Here is a 20574-nt window from a genome sequence, read left to right as displayed (position 1 = left end):
CTGAAAGCAAGGTTGCAGGTTGGGCCCCCTGTTGTTGCAGTGTTCATGTGGTATACACAAAGCTAAGGATGTTGCAATAAGAGTAGTGCATGGGATTAGGGTAAACTGAAAAGTCTGAAGCTATTTTTATTGTAATAAATTAGACTAAGCGAGTAGACTTTATATGAGCAGGCAGGATGTGCTATGTTTCACTCCGGGAGAGTGAGAGGAAAAACTTTGATCAGAAAAGCTGAAAAGACAACTGTAGGTTATGAACTTTTTAAGATATTCTTGGTTGCACTGCAGAATGAAACATATTACCATAATGTTTATGTAGACAGACAGATAGATAAAGTGCCCTGTGTTACAAAAACAAAGAAGTGTGTGCACGCATATCCCTGCTCCACAGAGTTCAGCAAAGCCTTTGACAGACGTTTTCAGTGATTGAATTAAGTCACCGTGTTCATATATAAGATTTTTCTTCAGAAGGACAAGAAGTGAAATAATTGAATGTGTTGTCTTTCCTGTGTAATGATTAACAGATGAGTCTAGTTGTGGTTTTGTTTTTCAGTTGCAGAACATTGCTTTTCCTGTCTTTCTTATGGCAAAAGCTTATGAGCTTCTAGTCCGTTCTGAATAAACTCTTCTCCCTTTCCAAGCAGAATGTTTTCTAAAGCAGACAGTTAATGAGGAGGACACACTTACCTGTATCAGCATCTCTGAGAACAGTGTTTAATTGAATTTGTGGTAAAGAAACACTGCAAAAAGTTTCCCATCAAGTACAGCTAATCCAGAATAGGAAGGACTACACTGAAATTCATATATCACATGTTTTCCTGTCTGATCATGGTAATGATAGACTTTATTGAAAGATTGAAATATGGGAATTTGGGGAGAAGGGAATGGTTGTGCTGTTTCCTGATTTAGACAACTGATAAGAGTGATTACACAAACCATCTCTCAGCTTCTCAGCTTTCTTCAACATGTGGCTTCAATATATTGCAGGGTAATAACTTCAGCATCTGCCAGTAACAAGTCCTATCAAAATAGAGTTTTGAATTAGCTTGGAGTGGGTAAAAGAGATGGAGCTGGGGCAAACAGGATAACACAGGGATTACACAACTTGTTGGACAAAGTTCTGAATGACTTGGAGAAAACAAGGGAGGAGACCGGGTTTTGCTTACCCAAACTTCCTTCAGAAGTGGTTTAAGTTGAGGTGACTGGCTTGGCTCTGCAGTAACATAAAAAGACTCAGGAAATACACATTGCATTAACAGAATTCACATTGCAGAAGCAGGGTCATGTTAATAGGATGCTCTAGGTGTTGGTGGTGCTGTGATACATCAATAACTTTTTCATCAGCATGGGTTCATTCTTGCCATAGTAAAACCGTATATTCATGAACACATTTTGGCTTGTGATCATCAAAAAGCCATGGTAGGAAACAAAGCTACACTCAGGAAAGTTTTCTTACTTTATTATTTGAAATATCATTACCCACATTTCACTGAATATAGTTTTTGCAGTTTTTAAGCAGAAGGTCAGGTCATTGAGGGGTCTTTCTCTGGGAATGTTCACTGCTAGGCATTGATAATGCTTACTGATAATGCAAGTGGATCACACACAAGATTAAATATACCATAGAAAGATGCAGAGAGGGTTGATAACAGAATATAACAGAATAGGCAGGACATTTGCACAATACAAGGTGACTTTATTTTGTATGGGAATCATAATTTTAGCTCAATTTTTTAAATCGTACATAAAATATCTGTGAGGTAAGATTAATTGGCTAAGGGAACTGACGTAATACGGTTAAGAGAATTAGATCCATGATTATTATTTTTCTAATGACAATGATGAAAATAAGTTTAACTTTCAAATCCTAGTTTGAAGCTGTAGCCAATTGTTGACTGTACAAATTCCTTGTTGAATTATCTGATTAGCATTCGAGTTTTAACCTGGGAAATTCCAGGATGTTAATTTACAGAATAATTTCAGGTGTTTTCCTCCTAAAAAGGAGTAAGAAGAAAAAGAACAGATTTCTAGTAATTTTGTTACAATTTTTTAAGCCAAATACATTGCTTTTGGTTGGTGCGTGGATAACATTACATGTCCCTGCAAGACCTCTGAAGCAGGATTTTCTGTAGTGCTCATCACTGTCTTAAATATATCCCTATTGCAGCCATTAGAGTCTTGTAACCAATGTCAGGGGAGTAGTGCTAGATGTGAGTACCGTTAGAAATATCACACTTTATTTTCTGTTTCTTTCTTTGAACCTAATACAATCAAAAGTCAGAGTCAACAGATTTTGGTGAGTTTTGAGTGGAACCAAACATTTTTAACATGTTTAGCCACTTAGGACAAATTTAAGCAACTGGAAACCACGCACAGACTCTCTCTGCAGTAAATCCACGCTGAAAACTGCTTTTCAGGCCCAGAACATTACCTTGCCCCATAAAAAGGGAACATAACTAACTGACCAGAATAAAACTGAGGTTTAAGCATGAAATACAAACTCTTGCAATGAAATCAATGGTCATAACTCTGATGGTAGGCTGTAGATTAGGACGTCAAGTGTCACCATAGCAGAAGGATGAATTTCATAAAATCATAGAATCTTTAGGTTGGAAAAGACCTCTAAGATCCTTGAGTCCAACCATTAGCCGAACACTGCCAAGTCCACCACTAAACCATGTCCCTAAGCGCCACATCTACGTGTCTTTTCAATACCTCCAGAGATGGTGACTCAGCCACATCCCTGAGCAGCCTGTTCCAATGCTTGACAGCCCTTTCAATGAAGAAATCTTTCCTTCCCTGGTGCAACTTGAGGCGGTTTCCTTTTGTCCTAATTTCAACAGCTAGCCTCAGGATTTAGTAGGCTGGTTTTATCCTACCTCTTCAGGCACTGTTGCTCTCTATATTTAAGTACAGTACTTCTAGTGGGCAGAGAGCCTCTGCTTGTACATGTTCTTGTCTGAACATACATGGGAAATACGCAGTGCAGCAAGTGCACTCCATGCACATCTCATTGTGTTCCGTGCAGCACCTGAGCCAAAAAGTTCCTGACCCTGGCTGGAGAGGGACAAGTTTGATGACCCAATTCAGGCATGCAGATGATGATGAGAATAAGCAGTCCGTTAGCGGTGCTGGCAGCAGGATAAATTGCACAGCAGACAGACATGTCATTGTCAATGATCTCTGAGGTTAGTTTCTTCCAAGCTGCTCATCACAAGCTACTCATCAAGTCTCTTGGCAGCCAGTGTTCCTGCCCCTTCAGGCCTGCTGATGCAGTTCACCACTTTTTCCACAGTTTTGCCAAAATGATCCAGATTAAGAAAATTCACCTTTTCAAAATGTTTCACCTAGCCTGGGGCAACTTCTTCACCCAGTTTAGCTGCAGGTAAAGAAGTGTGTCTGACACACTGCAGACACTGTCATGGCCTCTTGGCCTCAGGTATTGCTTTTTTGTAAAAGGGTTAAGGCATCATCCATCCCATGTAACCTTCCCTTTCCTGCCTGAAAAACCTTCAGAAAAGAGCCTCGGCCAAAAAGCTGTGCTGAAATGCTGCACTCTCTCGCACTGACCCGCTACAAGTTTCCATGTTGGACACCTGCATTTCATTAATGGCAGAATGTAGGAAACAAAGTGTGGTCCAATTCCTTTTGAAAACCACACTGGCCCTGAATCCTGCAGTTGGGCATGCCATGGCTCAGCTTCGACAACAGTCTCAGAGACACCTTCTTTGTTCAGCTCATTTATGAAAATATTGAGGAGGAAAAGAGTGACAGTCTTGGCAAGAAAGAGCAAAGAGATGTATAATGATACTGTAATTATCTTTAAACAGGAAGGTAACTTGCACATGACACTTGAAGCAATGCACAAGTCACTACCTTATTTAGAATTGATGAGGCCACTGAATTTTTCTGTTCAGCCAATAGATCTCTAAACAGGCAAACTGGGTTTTCGGCAGGAGCGTTTCTGGGGTGTCTGATGTTTGTGATAAAATTACACAGTAGTTCTTAGTAAGCTGTTGGTTTTGTATGCATTTTATGAATATAAAATTATCATGAGAATAGAGTCAGGATTTGAAAATAAAGAACTTTAATGACAGCCATGCTTTTAGAGCTGCTGCCTATCATCATCAGCAGCATCAACATTTTCCCTTATTATTTCAACTAAAATACTAGGAAGGTCACATTTAAACCAGTAGCTGCTATTTCCTTCTCCCAACAGGGTGTATTTGAAATTTCAGCAACCGTCTTTCTCTCTGTGGTTTAAAATGCAAAACTGTGACAGTTTCTTGAAGGAAGCGGTAGCTGTGCAGTGTCCATGAGGACACGCCCTGTCAGCTCAGTGGGAGTGTATATGGTACAGGGTCTGCAGGTGGGGCACAGGTGTCCCCATCCCTCCCCTGGACGGTTATCACAGAGACAGCAGATCTCCCTGGTCTCTCCTGTTATTTGTGATGGTGCTGGCACCTGTCCCCGGGCTTTGTGACTGCTGGCAGTTTTGTCACCCACAGAAGGACACGTGATGCCACTAAATCTATGTAACACAAAACTGGAGGGATGAATTAAGTCTAAACATAAACAACCTCATTTTATGGGAGCATGTGAGTGAAGTGGACACTCAGTTACTGCCACAAGGACACTGGCTGTGTCCCTGTGTTTGTAAAAGCCTATTTGACCACACTAGGATCAACAGAGGAGCACGTGTCTGCCTTACTTCACAGGGCACCGCCCAGTGCTGGACTAACCCAGGGATAAGTTGATATGTGGACTTTAGGCATTGCTTTCTTGCTGGGGCCCCAAGCTGCCTTTGCCCTGGGACAAGGGACATCACCATCTGGCCCTGTATTGTTGTTAATCAAGGTGTGGTATTTCTACTTAATAAAATACCTGCCTCAATTAATCAGCCTGCTCACAGTATGCTTTAGGTCAGTCACTGCCAGCACAATAAGTTTGCCATTTAATATTCTGGGATGTGCAAAAAAAGTACCTTTAAAAAGCAGGTAATTCATGTTTATGGCAAGAACCATTTACACCCTTCCTATTGGCAGCAGAGGAGTTTTGTAAGCAAAGTGAAATGAAATTTGAATGGTTTCAGCAAAATGTATGTGTCTGAGAGTTCACCTGTGCAAGGAAGAGTCCTTGGAGCAGAGATGCTGAACTGAGGGGCTCATAAGCGTTGCTCCTGTAGGCTGGCAGATGTTACCATTCATCTAACATGGTGTTGAACACTCAAGCAGGATTTACCTTTTTCTGAGAAGAAGCCAAAGACTTGCTTCAGTCCTGGTAATGAGTAGTTTAAAACTTAGTTGTCTCCAAAACACAACCTTTCTTGTTAGAAATATTTTTTTCTCTCTCTTTTATGAATCCATGTTATCAAGATCAGGTGTACCTTCCTCCTCAGAGTCTAGAAACCAAGCACTTATATTTCACAAGACACTGCATTTTAATGGAGGTTAAATTTTTGCCTTTTCTAGCATTAATCTCACGTATTGGATGGTTGGAAATCAGCTTGGCTTTATTAAGGCCACTAGACTCGTAGTACTAGCCCATGCCTTGTGTTCACCCACAACACATGGTAGTAAGTTTTCATGAACAGTTTACTGTTGACTTAAAAAATGCACAAGTAGGTTTGAACACTTTGGAAACTGGTATTTTCGAAAACTGTTTTCTTGAGAGGGATTGCATTTCAGTCTGAAAAGGATTAGGTTTTGTTGGTAGCCCATTTTGAAAGGCAGTAACAGCAGGAGAGAAGAGTTCTCAGACTAGACAGCTTGTGCATTTTCTCATCAAGGGAAATGATATCTGAACTATGTAAAATGTTGATTGTATAACGTGGCAATGACTAAGTTGTTAAGCGTGTATTTAGTTACAACAATTAGGACTACATGCGCTCTATAACTTTCTTAGGTAGTACCTACTTATGAAACCCAGCTCTGGGTAGTTGCACAGGGAAAAAAACCCAAACCACATTTGATCATGAATCTTGATTCCCAATAAATTACATAGGGATAAATGCATTTTAGGTTCACAAGGAATTTTTAATTATGCATTATCACAAATGATGTATGGAGTGCCTGCAGCAAAGATGGCCAGCAGCGCTTAGAAGCAGCTTCATGGATAACTTTCGATACAAGAACTCATCCTGCTGATGCAACGCAAAGTGCTGGAGAATTTGCAATCTCTTGCATGGTCGCTGAATTATCAATTGGTTTCTGGGGGTCAGGGGAGATTCTGTTTCGTCTCCCCTTACTCCACAATCCCAGTGATCATCTGTAGCTTTCCAGACTGTAGCCCCAGACACAGAGCCCTGCAGATAACAGAGATATAGAGACTTATTTTGTAAGTTGACCTAAAACTGGTGGTTAGAATGGAATTGCTAATTTTTAAATTTAGCCTAACTTGGGGTGATAAGTACTTCACTTGCCAACACGTGGCCCATGTAAAGGTAATGATTATTTCCCACCGAAGTGTTTGTATAACAAGCTTTGCTTTTATTCCAAGAAAGGTGAAGTTACACTTTTAGGAGCAAATTGTGAAGCAAAAAATGAAGCTGTTTTACTCTGCCTTAATTTTCTTAATTATTTCAAATAATTCCCAGGAATAAAATTAAAATGTCTGACTGTTAAAGGGTAGCATTTGAATCTGAGAGAAACGTGTATCAACAGCATTTTAAAACAAGAAGCTATCCATGACAGACCTGGCTTCAAAGGAATTATTTTACTGAAGTATTGCCTGAGCATCAGCATCACTATTACTGCCCTCCACTTTCTTTATCTTCTCCTCTGCTCTCCATATTTTTAAATTAAAATGGCTCAGAAGCATCAGCATGCAACACTCATGGCCCAAAAACACATGCAGGATCAGGTCCCACCACAAAGCTCAGAGGTCTGGTTTCCCAATCCCAAATGCATTTAGGAGATGAACCAAGCACAGTGGTGTTTGCCCTGGCTGGTGCAGAGGCATCTCTGGGTATAGACCAGCACAATTCTGGGCAGCTCAGGACCTTAACTGAAAAAAATCTGAGGTGCTGAGTTTACTAGGATTTAAATGGATTTTGTGAACCATACAAATCAGACTTTGGTGCAAAATTTGTCCTTATATTTTTATGGGCTTGGGCTTGCTGTACTAGTGAAAGATCTTCCTACATGGTAACCAATGCAATGGCCAAATCATTCAAATGAAGGGTGTATGTCTGAGTCCTCGTGGGACAGAGAGAAACCTGTGTCTCACTGAATAAGACAACTACATAGAATAAATAAATCTGTCTGAAGCTTCGTTCTTTTTTTTTTTTTTTTTGGTTTTAAATAACCGTGTCAAACTCAGATATTGGGAGCATTTCTTATGGTGGTTTGCAGAGTGTCCTACAAGGGTCAGTGTATTTTGACAGTTCCAGCAACAGACTGGTGATGGATGCAAATCATGACAAATAAATCAGTGAAGGAAAGACTGATGGAGTTGTAAAACGCAATAAGGAGGAGCCAATTGTGTAACATTCAATAGGTGGGATCTACTCAAAGGCAGTTGGAATAGGGCTGAATGCAAGGTTGTATCATTAAGGAGTAAAATAGTAAGTCATGCCTGCTACATGGGACATAACCACAGCAAGTGGTGCTTCTATAAAGGATTTGAGGTTAGAATTGAAAAAAAACCACCCAACTCCATGTGATTTGCTAGTGAGAAGGTGTGAAGAAACAGGCTTTGGCAATACAGAGACATGGGGAGAAGAAGGAGGGATGACCTTCATCCCTGTATATAGCAAAGGTGAAAAAGGCTGAAGATCTGGAGAACTGGACAAAGACCAACATACAAGAATTTTAGGTGAAAAAATGACTAATTGTGAGCTCAGCCTGCAAGTTTTATTCAAAAGACAGAGTAGTGTCTTGATTAAATGACTTAAATATCATTACAAGGCATAAGCAGAGGTCTTGAAAGACTCTTCAGTCTATCAGAGAAAGGCTTAACAAGTAATCCTATCTGGAAGCAAAAGCCAGACAAATTCTCATAAAAAATACTGCACACTTGCTTGTATGATGGAGTGGTTAGCAAACAAGCTATACAGGGAAGTGGTGGGGTCTGCAGCTCTCTGATTTCCTTGAAGCCAAGACACAATTTACTCAGATAAATGCTATAGGACCTAGTGTGCAAGTAACAATAAAATATAATGGTCCGTGTCATATACAATCACTTGTATTAAATTGTCTGCTGGACCTTTGCAGCTTTAATATTCAGTGAGCTAACTAGTCTCAGAGTCCCAAGGTGTCTTATTTAATTGTGCTCAGAAAGAAAGCCCACCGTCTTGCAGTTTTGGTTATTAGCGTCGTCATTTCCTGTATGTCTGCATTTCCTGCTCTCTGCCTGTGTTCAAATGCAGAATGAGGTTTCTGAGATTTGCCTTCCTCTTGCTGGCTTTGCAGTGCTGTGCTGTCTGCTTGGTCTAAAGCGAGTTGCCTCTCATAAAGGAGTGATTCTCTTCAGCTTTTGTCAAATCCTGCTGTAATAATGGAAGAGACAAGCATGTTAGACACTGTAACACGAGCAGCAGGCAGCTCAGAAGCTTATCAGATCACTCTTTGCACAAGAGAACAAGAATTGCCCCCCACCCCCGATGCTAAAGTGTATTTATTATTTCCTACTTGACAGTTACTGTGGAGGTCTAGAGGAGCAAAAGGCTGTTATCAAATGGAAACAGTGTCTGGTGCTTCTCATGCATTTGCCACCTTTCACCATTGAATATGGCACCTGGTGCTTGTGCTGTTCAGGAGTAAATGGATTAACAGACGAGTGGCTGAGAGGGAGGGGAAGGCTCTGTAGGTGGGTACCACTGGCTTCCCTCTCTCTCCCAATTCTGTGTGATCTCCTTCCTACCATTTCAAAGAGGAGACAAGGCTCTCAAAGGTCTTGAGATTTTGAGGTACTTGGTGGCATCCATTCATGTGACTTTGGTGTCCTGTGACAGCAGCTCTTGATGCCTTGGATGTGTGGGCAGGTGATCCTCAACCATTCCCTCAAAGAGGAGCTGTGCCTATGTCCAGAATGCACTGTCCCTGCAGTATCACTCTTCAGGCTGGTGTGGCTTGTTCCTCTGTTCTTCTGCAGCCTTAGTCCCAGTTTGAAAAACAAACTTGCAGAACAACTCCAGGAAAATGAAAGAGAGAGGTGAAATTCTGATGGTAGCTAATAGTTTTTAACGAGTGTCCTCCCTCTTCATTTGCCCAGGTTTTATCACGCTGTGAATGAGTTTGACGCCATGACCGCTGAGGATTCCACTGCAAGGATGAGCAATGATTCCACTAATGTGGCCACCACAAAAGTCCCTGAAGGCGTTGCTGGTGCGCCCAACGAGGCAGCTCTGCTGGCCCTCATGGCCCGCACTGGATATAGTATGATCCAGGAGAACGGGCAACGCAAGTATGGAGGCCCTCCTCCCGGCTGGGAGGGCCTACACCCTCCTCGTGGCTGCGAAGTCTTTGTGGGCAAAATCCCCCGTGATGTCTATGAAGATGAGCTCGTTCCTGTGTTCGAGTCTGTCGGCCGCATCTACGAAATGCGCCTGATGATGGACTTTGATGGGAAGAACCGGGGCTACGCCTTCGTGATGTACACACAGAAGCATGAGGCGAAGCGTGCTGTCAGGGAGCTGAACAACTATGAAATCCGCCCCGGCAGGCTGCTGGGTGTGTGCTGCAGTGTGGATAACTGCCGGCTCTTCATCGGAGGCATTCCCAAGATGAAGAAGAGAGAGGAGATCCTGGAAGAGATTGCCAAGGTGACAGAAGGTGTGCTGGATGTCATTGTGTATGCTAGCGCTGCGGACAAAATGAAGAACAGAGGCTTTGCCTTTGTGGAGTATGAGAGCCATCGAGCAGCAGCCATGGCCAGGAGAAAACTCATGCCAGGAAGGATCCAGCTGTGGGGACATCAAATTGCTGTTGACTGGGCAGAACCAGAGATAGATGTGGATGAAGATGTCATGGAGACTGTTAAAATCCTATATGTGAGGAATTTAATGATTGAGACCACAGAGGACACCATTAAAAAGGTGTTTGGTCAGTTTAACCCTGGCTGTGTAGAGAGAGTGAAAAAAATACGTGATTATGCCTTTGTGCACTTTACAACCAGGGAAGATGCCATTCATGCCATGAACAACCTTAATGGTGTTGAACTAGAAGGCTCATGCCTGGAGGTTACTTTGGCCAAGCCGGTAGACAAGGAGCAGTACACTCGCTACCAGAAAGCAGCAAAAGGAGGGGCTGCAGCAACCTCCGAAGTAACTCAGCAACCCAACTATGTTTACTCTTGTGATCCATACACACTAGCATACTATGGATATCCATACAATGCCTTGATCGGCCCCAACAGAGATTACTTTGTGAAAGGTTAGTAAGCACATTTAGGGGATGTGATGGGCAGGTTTGATCTTAGGCTGATGCAAGAGGCCTGCCTCAGCCAAAGGACAGCTAGTAGCATGCAATTTTTTCGTAATACTCTTTTATAGGTCTTTTTGTCATACTTCTGTTTGGTCTTACTTTAGTTTATGACTACAGTTTATGAGTACACAAAGTGTATTTATCCATAAATAATTAGTAATGTACAGGCTAGCATGGGAAAGGTATCAAATATATGGTAAAGAATGAGCTAACAGACCAAGCATGGGATGGGGAAGAGAGGGATCTGGATTTTATGAGTGTTGTAATAAGTCTGAGCAAGTCTAAGGATTCCATCTTCTGATGTCTCCTTTCAAAGAGCTTGATCCTATGACAGAGTGCTCTAGAGGCGTGAGTATGGTGACCTAGTTATACAAAGGGAGGGAGGTTAGGGAAAGCCTTAGGAGCTCTCTAGGTGTCATTTACCCTCCGCATTAAAATGACAGTAATGCTGTCCTTCGTAAAGTCATTTGAGAACTACGAGCAGAAGGAATCACGTGAGTGAAAAATAATTCTTTTATTATGTATACCTTAATTAGTTATCAGTTACAGTCATTAAAAATTAACCAAAAATCACTTATTCATCAAAAGACCCTAACAGCTATAACTGGTATTATAATTATAATTATCCTGTACTTACAGGAATTACAGTTTCCTGAAATTTGATGTGTATTTCCATAGAAGAAGCAATTTAGCATGAATATATTCTTAAAGCATTCACATAAACCAAGAAGTATTTTTAACCCTAGTTGTTCAAGAATTTCAGCTTCTTCTCAATTTTCAGATTTGTACTTGCAATGAACTATGATGGAGTTGAGTAACAGTCTAAATAGTCAATTAGACCATCATAGAGCACATTAATACTGCTGTGTTTAAAGTACTGTCGTAACACATGTGGAGTCACTAAGATGAATAAAAGCAGTATTTTTGGAAATGGGTTATATGCACCTTACTAATAAAATAACAGAGAAAACAATTAAACAACATTAATAAAAATATATGCAGTGGTGGGACAAAGTTGGGTAAAGGCCAGGTATGATGCTGTGCCATCTTGGCAGGGTCCCATTGCAGCCAGTTGACAAGTTGGGTCTCCTCTGGAGGACAGCTGAAAGCAGAAGCTGTTCCGAATGCACAGAAATCACCCTGAGGTTCCCCTCTCTCTCTACTGACTGCATTGAACCCATAACATTTGCCACAAGAGTTGCTTCAATATAAGTGAGCAATTAATATATGCTCACAAACATCAAAAGCTAAATAAGCATAGGCTTATGGGATGCTTCTTAGGCACTTCTGTTTTCCTAAGTGGGGTCGCTAAGACTTAATCCTGCTGACTTCAGCAGCCACATTTCTAAGATCAAGCCTCTGTATCTCAGCCTGGGGTCACTCGTGCTCCCCAAGGGGCTGTCACTCTCCATTATTCACCATCTTCTGTGTTGTTATCATAAGCAGGCAGCATACGAGGCAGAGGGCGAGGTGCAGCTGGCAACAGAGCCCCGGGTCCCAGGGGTTCCTACCTGGGGGGATACTCCGCTGGCCGTGGGATCTACAGCAGGTACCATGAAGGCAAAGGAAAACAGCAAGAGAAAGGATATGAACTGGTTCCCAACTTGGAGTTACCTGCAGTCAATCCAGTGGCCATTAAGCCTGGTGCAGGTTAGTATGTGTAAGGAGGGGAGGAAAGCAGGGGTGGTGGGCAAGCCCCCACTCCAAGCCCTGTCTCAAGCATGTGAGCAGCCCTCCAGGGCCAGTCTGTGACTGTGACTGCAGCAATGGGGGCGGCCCCAAGGTTGGGGCTCAGTGCTCCCTTGTGCGGGGTGCCTCCTGACTCTGGCCAGGCTCTCTTCACACAAGAGGCACACAGTGTGTGTGGGGAGGGATACGAATATCTGGGAACTCTTCAGGCCAAAGGAAAAAAGGACCAAAGCAATGCGCACTCCTGTCCCCTTCTGCATTTCCTGAGGAGGAAGCAGACTTTGCTCTCCTTCTAGCCATGTGCACTAGAATATGGTGACTAAGAGCAATCTTTCTCTCTTTTAATGTCTTCAATGCTAATTTCACCCTGGGAGATTCCTATCTTAGATTTCCAGCCGGGCTGGAGCCCTCCCATTTCGTTCGTATTTCTCCAGTGGTACAAGGCTGAGAAAATGATCTGGGGCTTTCCCATTGCAGGAAAGTCCCTTGCTGAGGCAAGCTCCTCCATCTCCATCAGTGGCATGGGGAAGGAGCAATGCAGGAGGCCCTCGGGGTCCATCTTGCAGCAGTGCAGTGCCTACAGGAGTGCTCTCATCTCTGCCGGGTTCTGATGAGCCAGTAGGGCTGGGGAAGGGATTGCCTCCTTCTGCCACTTCCTCAGCTGACTACCCAGCCCTTGCCATTCCCAAGTGAACAAGATGAAAGCTGAAGCTCTGCCATTCCTCAAGATTTTTTATTTGAAAAAGTAGCCTGAGGAAGAAGGTCCTTGAAGGTGATGGGGACAAGCCCTCTTGCAGAAGTCCTCATGTCTTCTCTCCGTTTCTCTTTCCAAGTAAACTGTAACTGCAGGATCTAAGCATTGTTTAATAATAGAGCTACAGTGGCTTCCCAAAACATGTTCCATTCATGTCAGTGAAAATTACAGCTTGCATCTAATGAAGGCTGTGAAGAGTTCTTCATAACAGCTGCATAAGACAATGTCAGAAGTCTAGAGACAAAGGAAGTCTATTAAGATTAGAGTTCTTTCCAAAGGAAGATCAGACTTCCTGAGAAAACTACCCACTCGCCACCAGAAAATATTACCACTATGCGTATTTGCAAAGATACTTCAGGAATTCCAGGTATTACTAAAGGATGCTTGAAAAGTGAGCTTGGAAATGCATGCTTATTAGTGGTATCTGTATTTCATTCAACTGCTAAACAAAAGCTTGAAGCTCAAGTCTAAGTGTTTCTATACTTGAAGCATGCTGAGATTCAGATTTTTTTTATCAGACCTTTCCCTATCATATGGTTCCAGCACAGCCTCTGAGCACAGAAGTACCTGGTCTGTTTTCCCCAGTCAGATCAGCTGATCTAATAAAAGGTACCACACGCAAGACTTACCTCTGTCATGAAGAGGGTATGACTTCGAAAGCACATTACCAGAACAGAGGAGTAGAAATGTACTGACTACAAAGTATCCTGCCTACTTTTTAGATCAACGTTAAAGCTCATTTCTTTGCAAATAGTTGGAATACTCCTGAGAGGTCACCCCAATACCCAGGATACCTGCTACTGTTTTTCTGCCAGAAGTTATTGCATAATGGAGCATATAAGCTCTTTGCCTTGGTGAGAAATTATCCAGGATATTTAAACCAGAGATAAAACTGGTTTGAGCTGACCTGGTGGACTTGGTGTAAAAGTAGAACTGGAGCAGAGTAGAGGGGCAGAATCACCTCCCTCAGGTTGCTGGCCACACTGCTTTTGATACAGTCCAGAATACAGTTGGTTTTTCTGGGCTACAAGTGCACATTGGAGGGGGCCACATGCAATTATTGTGATTATTGGGAATGTTCAGCAAAGAATGTTTCTTCCCTGAGCAAGCCATGAAGCTCCATTCTGGACCATGTATAAACTCACTACCTGAACACTATTATTCTGACCAGAGTGTTCTCCCTTTGTCTGAAAGACCATGGCTCTAATTGTATCATGTTGTCCAATTTTGGCATGAGCAAGAATTTCCTAAAGAGAAGTTTCTTTTTTTTTAATGTCATTAAGTAGATTGGTCCTGAAGCAGACAGATGGGATAAAACATATTTAGCCAAGCCAGTCCTGGGAAATGCTGGTAAATGAGCTGATATTTCACAGGGTTGGCCAAAGGATGGCATGTAAAGTGGACCAGCTGCTGCCTGTAACTTCTGCAGTACAACCCACAACTTTCTGTCCTGGAGCAGCTCTTCCTATGGCAGCACCATATTCCTTGATGTCAACAGCTGGAGCGGGGACCTCACTGGGACATTGCACGCTCTTACCCCTTGTGCTCAGGCCACACTCTCAGGCGGTGGGAAGGACAGCAGTGGTCAGAAAGGGTTGCGTAAATCTGGGTTGCAGCTCCCAGTAGCCAGGAGGACTCTGGCCCTAGGACACTCATGGCAGGAGCATGGGGGAAAATGCTGGACCAAACAGCCGGCACCAGGCCTGTCACTGTGCATCAGCCATGGTGCTCCCACACATGGGGAGGGCAGAGGTGCCCCAGGTCCCTTGCCTGCACACAAGGCTACCTCACCTGGTAAGAGCAGCACAGGATTGCTGCTGGACAGTTGGCACAGCTGGGATGGAGAACTCTTTGACATGAGGTCCTGGAAACGCTCTTCTGATGTATCTGATGTGTCTGGTCTCTCCTAGTGGCCATCCCTGCCATTGGTGCCCAGTACTCCATGTTTCAGGCCGCACCACCAGCCAAGATGATGGAAGATGGCAAAATCCACACAGTTGAGCACATCATCAACCCCATAGCTGTGCAGCAGGACCCAGCTAGTGCAGCAGCTGCCGCAGCAGCTGCAGCCGCAGCTGTAATACCAGCTGTCTCAACACCTCCTCCCTTCCAGGTGAGTTCAGCACAGAAATTCTGCTTCCCATACTTCCAGCTTCCCATACATCCTGCTATGCATACCCAGTGGGGGGAAACCCTAGACTCTTGTCCTGCTTCCATTCAGGAGATGCTCTTGAGGATGTCACAGCTCCCAAGAGCCCTGAAGTTCATCTGACCTGTCTTAGACATCTGCACCTTGGGCCGCTGCTTTCCCCAGTGAGTTCAGCACAGAAATTCTGCTTCCCATACTTCCAGCTTCCCATACATCCTGCTATGCATACCCAGTGGGGGGAAACCCTAGACTCTTGTCCTGCTTCCATTCAGGAGATGCTCTTGAGGATGTCACAGCTCCCAAGAGCCCTGAAGTTCATCTGACCTGTCTTAGACATTTGCACATTGGGCCGCTGCTTTCCCCGCTATGGGGGACCCAAACTGTGAGGGAAGGAACAGCCTCCCATGACAGCATAACTCTCAGTCAACAGGGCATGTACTGCCTACCCTCCCATTACCTCCTTCCCTTCTAGGGGGTTTGCCATTCAGGGCAAAGTAAGTACTTTTTTTGAGGTCTGAACCCTTTCCTTCCAGGGTCGCCCCATCACGCCGGTGTACACCATGGCTCCCAATGTGCAGCGGATCCCTGCCGCCGGGATTTATGGGACAAGTTATGTGCCCTTTGCGGCGCCTGCTGCAGCCACAGCAACAATAGCCACGCTACAGAAGAATGCTGCCGCTGCTGCTGCTGCTGCTGCTGCCTACGGAGGATACGCTGGCTACATCCCCCCAGCATTCCCAGCTGCCACCATCCAGGTGCCCATCCATGACGTCTACCAGACGTACTGAAACTGTCGGCAGAGGAGGGTGGTGCAGAAACACACACTGAAGGAACACTTTACTATTTATGAAGAAAGAACTGTCTGCGAAAGAGTAAACGTTTGGGCTTGGTTAAACAATGCAGAAAGTGAAGAATGTCATAGAAAAACATGTTTGAAATATTTTCTATGCTTGAAGTTTTCACTAACTTTTTTAGGCTATTTTTAAAAATTTAACATGCCTGTATTCATACATTTCCAAAGGACCTCGGTGCATCCAGCCCACCACTGATGTGCATTTATATGCATTGTAGTGGGGTTGCATAGGGTCTTTTTTTTTTAGCAGTTATATTTTCAATATATTTGAGTTATGAAGGTTATTTTTTAGTAATTTCTGCACTCCAGAGATGTCTATTTTGTAGTGCCTTTAATAATATATCAGCTATATATTAAAAAGCACACCTGAGCAGCTAGGGAAAGTTTTAACAATATATTTTGAAGAGTATATTCAATATTTAAAGAATACATACCTTAGTTTTTTGTTTTGTTTTGTTTTGTTTTTTAAGAAGAAAACAACAAGTATCTTATTTAAAAAATATACTGGAAAGTGCAATTTGAAAAATGTGCAAGACCTCTGCATTTTTGTGCTGGCATTAATACAATCTGCTCGTTCTCATTTGAAATCACAAGTAACTAATATTGCCTGTTTGGAAAAAAGATAAAAGAAAAAAAAGCCTCCTTACACATACCTCTTCACAGTGTGATTTGCAGGCTTGTTTTTAGCAAAAGAAAGGCTCCAAGTTTTTCTTAGCAAATGGATTTTCTATTTATTGAAGCTACTTGTAGTTGGAGCACGTGCAGAAACTAGTAGCTGATATTTCACGCGAGGTGTCTTGACTTAGATCTTCATCCAGTATAAAGCCAAGGCTTTTTTTCAATGCTCTTCATTTTATTCTTTGAAGTATGTGTTGTAGTGACTGAGAATGTATGCTGCTGTCAGCAAGAGTAGCCACACTCTCGCTGAGAGGATGTGCAGCATTACTTCCCCATTGCTCCATCATGTTCCATGAGAAATTTCAAAGGTACTAGGGGTGGTAGTGATACTGGAATTAGTGAAACAGGGCTAGCCTCCCTCCCAGCCTCCTTCCACTCTTAATTCCCCTTCTCCACAACTGGAGTTGTACATGCACATCAGGGGTGGGAGTGATTAGACCCAATGATTTTAAGACATAGAGCTTGTAAATATCTTTTAATATACATTTTTAAAGTCATTTTATGTTGCAAATTTACATGGTATGTGGTTTGCCACAAAACAAAAACCTTTTATTGCAATGTTATAAAAAAGTTTGTTTTATTAAGAAGTAAATATATTATTGCAGTGTTTTGTGGCCTGTTTAAAGGCTTTTATTTAGTAGTGCAGTGAATGTAAAAGATAGTAAAATGGTAAAGAAATATCTTGCCCTTTGTATGAAGTGCATCAGCTCTGCAAACACAGCTCTGATGACAAAAGGTGAGAAGCAGGGAGTCAATAAACAATGTTCCTTTACTTTTTGTGGTATAAGTACATACCAAAGGGGTTTCACGTTGGCCATATTTTGACAGCTGAACCACTTCCAGACTGCAGCTCAGTTAAGTGACTTTTTTAATACACTTTTTGCTTCCCTCAAAATTGAGTGGTTGTATTTTAGGTGCTCTTGCTCAGACAAACTGAGCTCCCCTTGACCCTGTTGACCCATTAGCAAAAGCACTATGAGGTTACCCATTAGGCTGGACTCTGCCCCTCCACGCCCCTTCCCAGGAAACTTTATTGTCTGTACCTGCACATCTGAAAGCACACCCAGACCTCAGCCCCAAGGTCCTGCCGTTGTGTAGGGTGAGAGAGAGGAGGAGATCTGGGCAAATCCCGAGGGGGAAGCCCCAGACAGAGGTCAGCATTGCCTCCTCCAGTCCTCCAGCCTAAGGCCTTACATGGCTCAACACTAAATGCCAGCGTGGGTCCTTGGGCCGTGCACAAACATCCCTGTGGCCAGGAAAAGGCAGTCTAGTGGTCTGGGCCTCTGCTGGCCCACTTCCAGCCCCGCGCCATGGCTGACCGACAGAGGAGAGAGGTGATGGCTCCCTTCCCACTAATCCTCTCCCAGACAACAGGACAAGGGACCTGTTACTCACAGAGGTGGCAGGAAGAGAAAGGAGTCAATGGGGGAAAACTCTGAAGTGCCCCCGGCCACCAGTGGTGCTGCCTGTGCCAGGGCAGTAGCAGGCAGTACCCAGGGATGCAGGCAGGACCCAGGCAGGCAGGCAGCCAGGTCATGCTGAGCCTCCCTCCCATACCTGTCTTGACACTTGCTTCTAAACCATTTCATGTACACTACTACTGAGGTAAGTCTAATAACTTGAAATGTGAACATCTTTAGGTTAAGAACAAACTACTTTAAGAAAAAAAAGTATATATAAAAAAAACAAAGCTAGTGTGCCTTATTCTCAAAAGAGCTGATATTTTAGATATTTTATTGTATCTCTCTTCTCTGTATTGTCAGAAGCCTCTGAGTTTATTTAGTTCCTGCTCCATTTACGGTACATTTCTAGGATGTAGTGAATAAAGCATTCTTTAAAAACAGAGATGGTTACTTCATTGCGACATCCCACTCTGCCAAGGCTGTGCTCCCCTCCAAGCTGGAAAGAGGGTGTTTGGAGCAGGAAGGGAGCAGGGCAGTGTAGCCAGCATCCCTGCAGACTCCTGTGGGGAGGGAAGATGAACTGTCCCACTAACTCCTCTGTCCCACCACCTGCAAAGGACCTTCCCAGCACTCATATTGGGCATCTCTTCATTCTTCCAGCATCCTCTGAACAGCCTAAATCTCTCTTTGCATGCAGTTTAGAATCAGTGCCTAGATGCAGATGGAGCTGGAGCTAACACCTCTCTGTGCTTTCCATCCACCCAGTGCACAAATTCCTGTGTCTCTCTTGTATGTCTTCACTGACAGACAGGAGCACTGGGAACTGGTTCATCCTTTTCATTTCAGCAGGCTTCATGCTTCAAACACACAGAAAGCTACGGTGCACTTCATTTGCAGTGCTCTAGACTGCCTGGCTGTTTCCATGGTGTAAGTACACCTGGAGAAAATTTGCTGTAAATGCAAACTTTGTGGAGAAGAGCAATCTGAGGGAGTAGTCCTGGCTAACCAGAGAGGTTCCAGTTGCTGGAAGGTATCAAATCTGACATCCATCTATAAGAAGCAGGGGCAGGAGAAACCAGGGAACTATCAGGAGTGACCCACTTAGCTGGTGAGGGAAAGGCTGTGGATGTTGTCTAACTTTATTTTAGTAAAGCCTTTGATACTGTCTCCCACAACATTCTCGTGGAGAAACTGGTTTCCCATGGCATGAAGAAACATACTGTTCACTGGGTAAAATCTGTCTGAATGGCCAAGCCCAGAGTGTGGTGGTGCATGGAGTTACGTCCAGCTGACAGCCAGTCACGAGCAGTGTTCTCCAGGGCTCAGTACTGGGGCCAGTCCTGTTTAATGTCTTTGCTGACAACCTGAAAGAGGGCATTGAGTACCCCCTTGGTCAGTTCACAGACGACACCAAGTCAGGTGGGAGGGTTGATCTGTTGGAGGGCAGAAGGCTCTGCAGAGGGATCTGGACAGGATGGATCAATGGGCCAAAGCCAAAGTTATGGGGTTCAACAAGGCCCACTGCCAGGCCCTGCACTTGGGTCACAGCAACCCCAGGCAGTGCTACAGACTGGGGCAGAGTGGCTGGAATGTGGCCCAGAGGAAAAGGACCTGGGGGTGCTGGTGAACAGCTGCTGAACATGAGCCAGCTGTGCCCAGGTGGCCAAGAAGGCCGATGGCATCCTGGCCTGTGTCAGCAACAGTGTGGCCAGCAGGACCAGGGCAGTGACTGTCCCCCTGTACCCAGCACTGGTGAGGCCACACCTTGAATTCTGTTTCTGATTCTGGGCCACTCAGTTCCAGGAAGGACATTGAGGGGCTGAAGCATGTCCAAAGAAGGGCAACGGAGCTGGTGAAGGGTCTGTAGCACAAGGCTTATGAGGAGCACCTGAGGAAGATGGAGTTGTTTAGCCTGAGGAAAAGAAGGCTCACAGGAGACCTGATCACTCTCTACAACTGCCTGAGAGGGTGTAACCAGGTGAGGGTTGGTCTCTTCTCCCAAGTAACAAGTGACAGGACAAGAGGAAATGGCCTGAAGATGTGCCAGGTGAGATTTAGATTGGATATCAGGAAAACTTTCCTCGCTGGAAGGGTGGTGAAGCATAGGAAAGACTGCCCAAGGAAGTGGTGGAACCACCATTCCCTGGAAGTGTTAAAAAAGCATATGGGTGTGGCAGCCGGGGGCATGGTTTACCAGTGAATATTGCAGTGCTAGGTTAGTGGGATTCAATGATTTTTAAAAGTATTTTCCAACCTTAATGATTCTATAATTCACTTGGATGAGAAAGAAACCACCAGCAAACCACAGCCCTTTACAGATGTTTAAATGTGAGGCATGACCTTCACAAAAAGCAGCGTTGTCCAATGAGATGAACTGTGCCACAATGGAATGTGTTTCTGCTCTTCCCTTTTTCCTTTTATCTAAGCTATCCCAAATTAAAATTAACCTACACAGCTTTTTCTAAACATACACTTTACAAGATAATTTCTTTCTTTTTCTAGATTGCTGATTTCTGACTTCAGTTTTGTAAGATCTTAATTAATGATTAACTCATCGTAAGGTTGAAATATGCAGGTCATTCCCAGGATATTAACATAAACAAAGCTGGAGAAATGCAATTGTGCTT

General features: G+C 43.7%; 1 protein-coding gene across 8 annotated transcripts in view; it reads left to right on the top strand.

Moving 5' to 3' along the window:
• RBM47 (RNA binding motif protein 47) overlaps positions 1-18387 on the top strand; it is a 77142-nt gene extending 58755 nt beyond the window's left edge. For 7 of the 8 annotated variants that reach the window (XM_017744595.1, XM_017744592.1, XM_017744591.1 and 4 more), the window contains 4 exons: positions 9211-10370; positions 11865-12071; positions 14775-14977; positions 15547-18387. In XM_017744595.1, coding sequence (XP_017600084.1) covers positions 9242-10370; positions 11865-12071; positions 14775-14977; positions 15547-15801 — 1794 coding nt within the window. In that variant the 5' untranslated portion in view covers positions 9211-9241 and the 3' untranslated portion in view covers positions 15802-18387. The remainder of the gene's footprint in view (positions 1-9210; positions 10371-11864; positions 12072-14774; positions 14978-15546) is intronic. The other variant, XM_017744593.1, reaches the window with a different exon arrangement.
• Positions 18388-20574: the final 2187 nt, after the last annotated feature.

This window comes from Corvus brachyrhynchos, unplaced genomic scaffold, assembly GCF_000691975.1.
Source record: "Corvus brachyrhynchos isolate BGI_N302 unplaced genomic scaffold, ASM69197v1 scaffold17, whole genome shotgun sequence".
NCBI classification, from domain to species: domain Eukaryota; kingdom Metazoa; phylum Chordata; class Aves; order Passeriformes; family Corvidae; genus Corvus; species Corvus brachyrhynchos.
The sequence above is the reverse complement of the archived record's forward strand: the minus strand, read 5'-3'. Positions and strand labels throughout refer to the sequence as shown.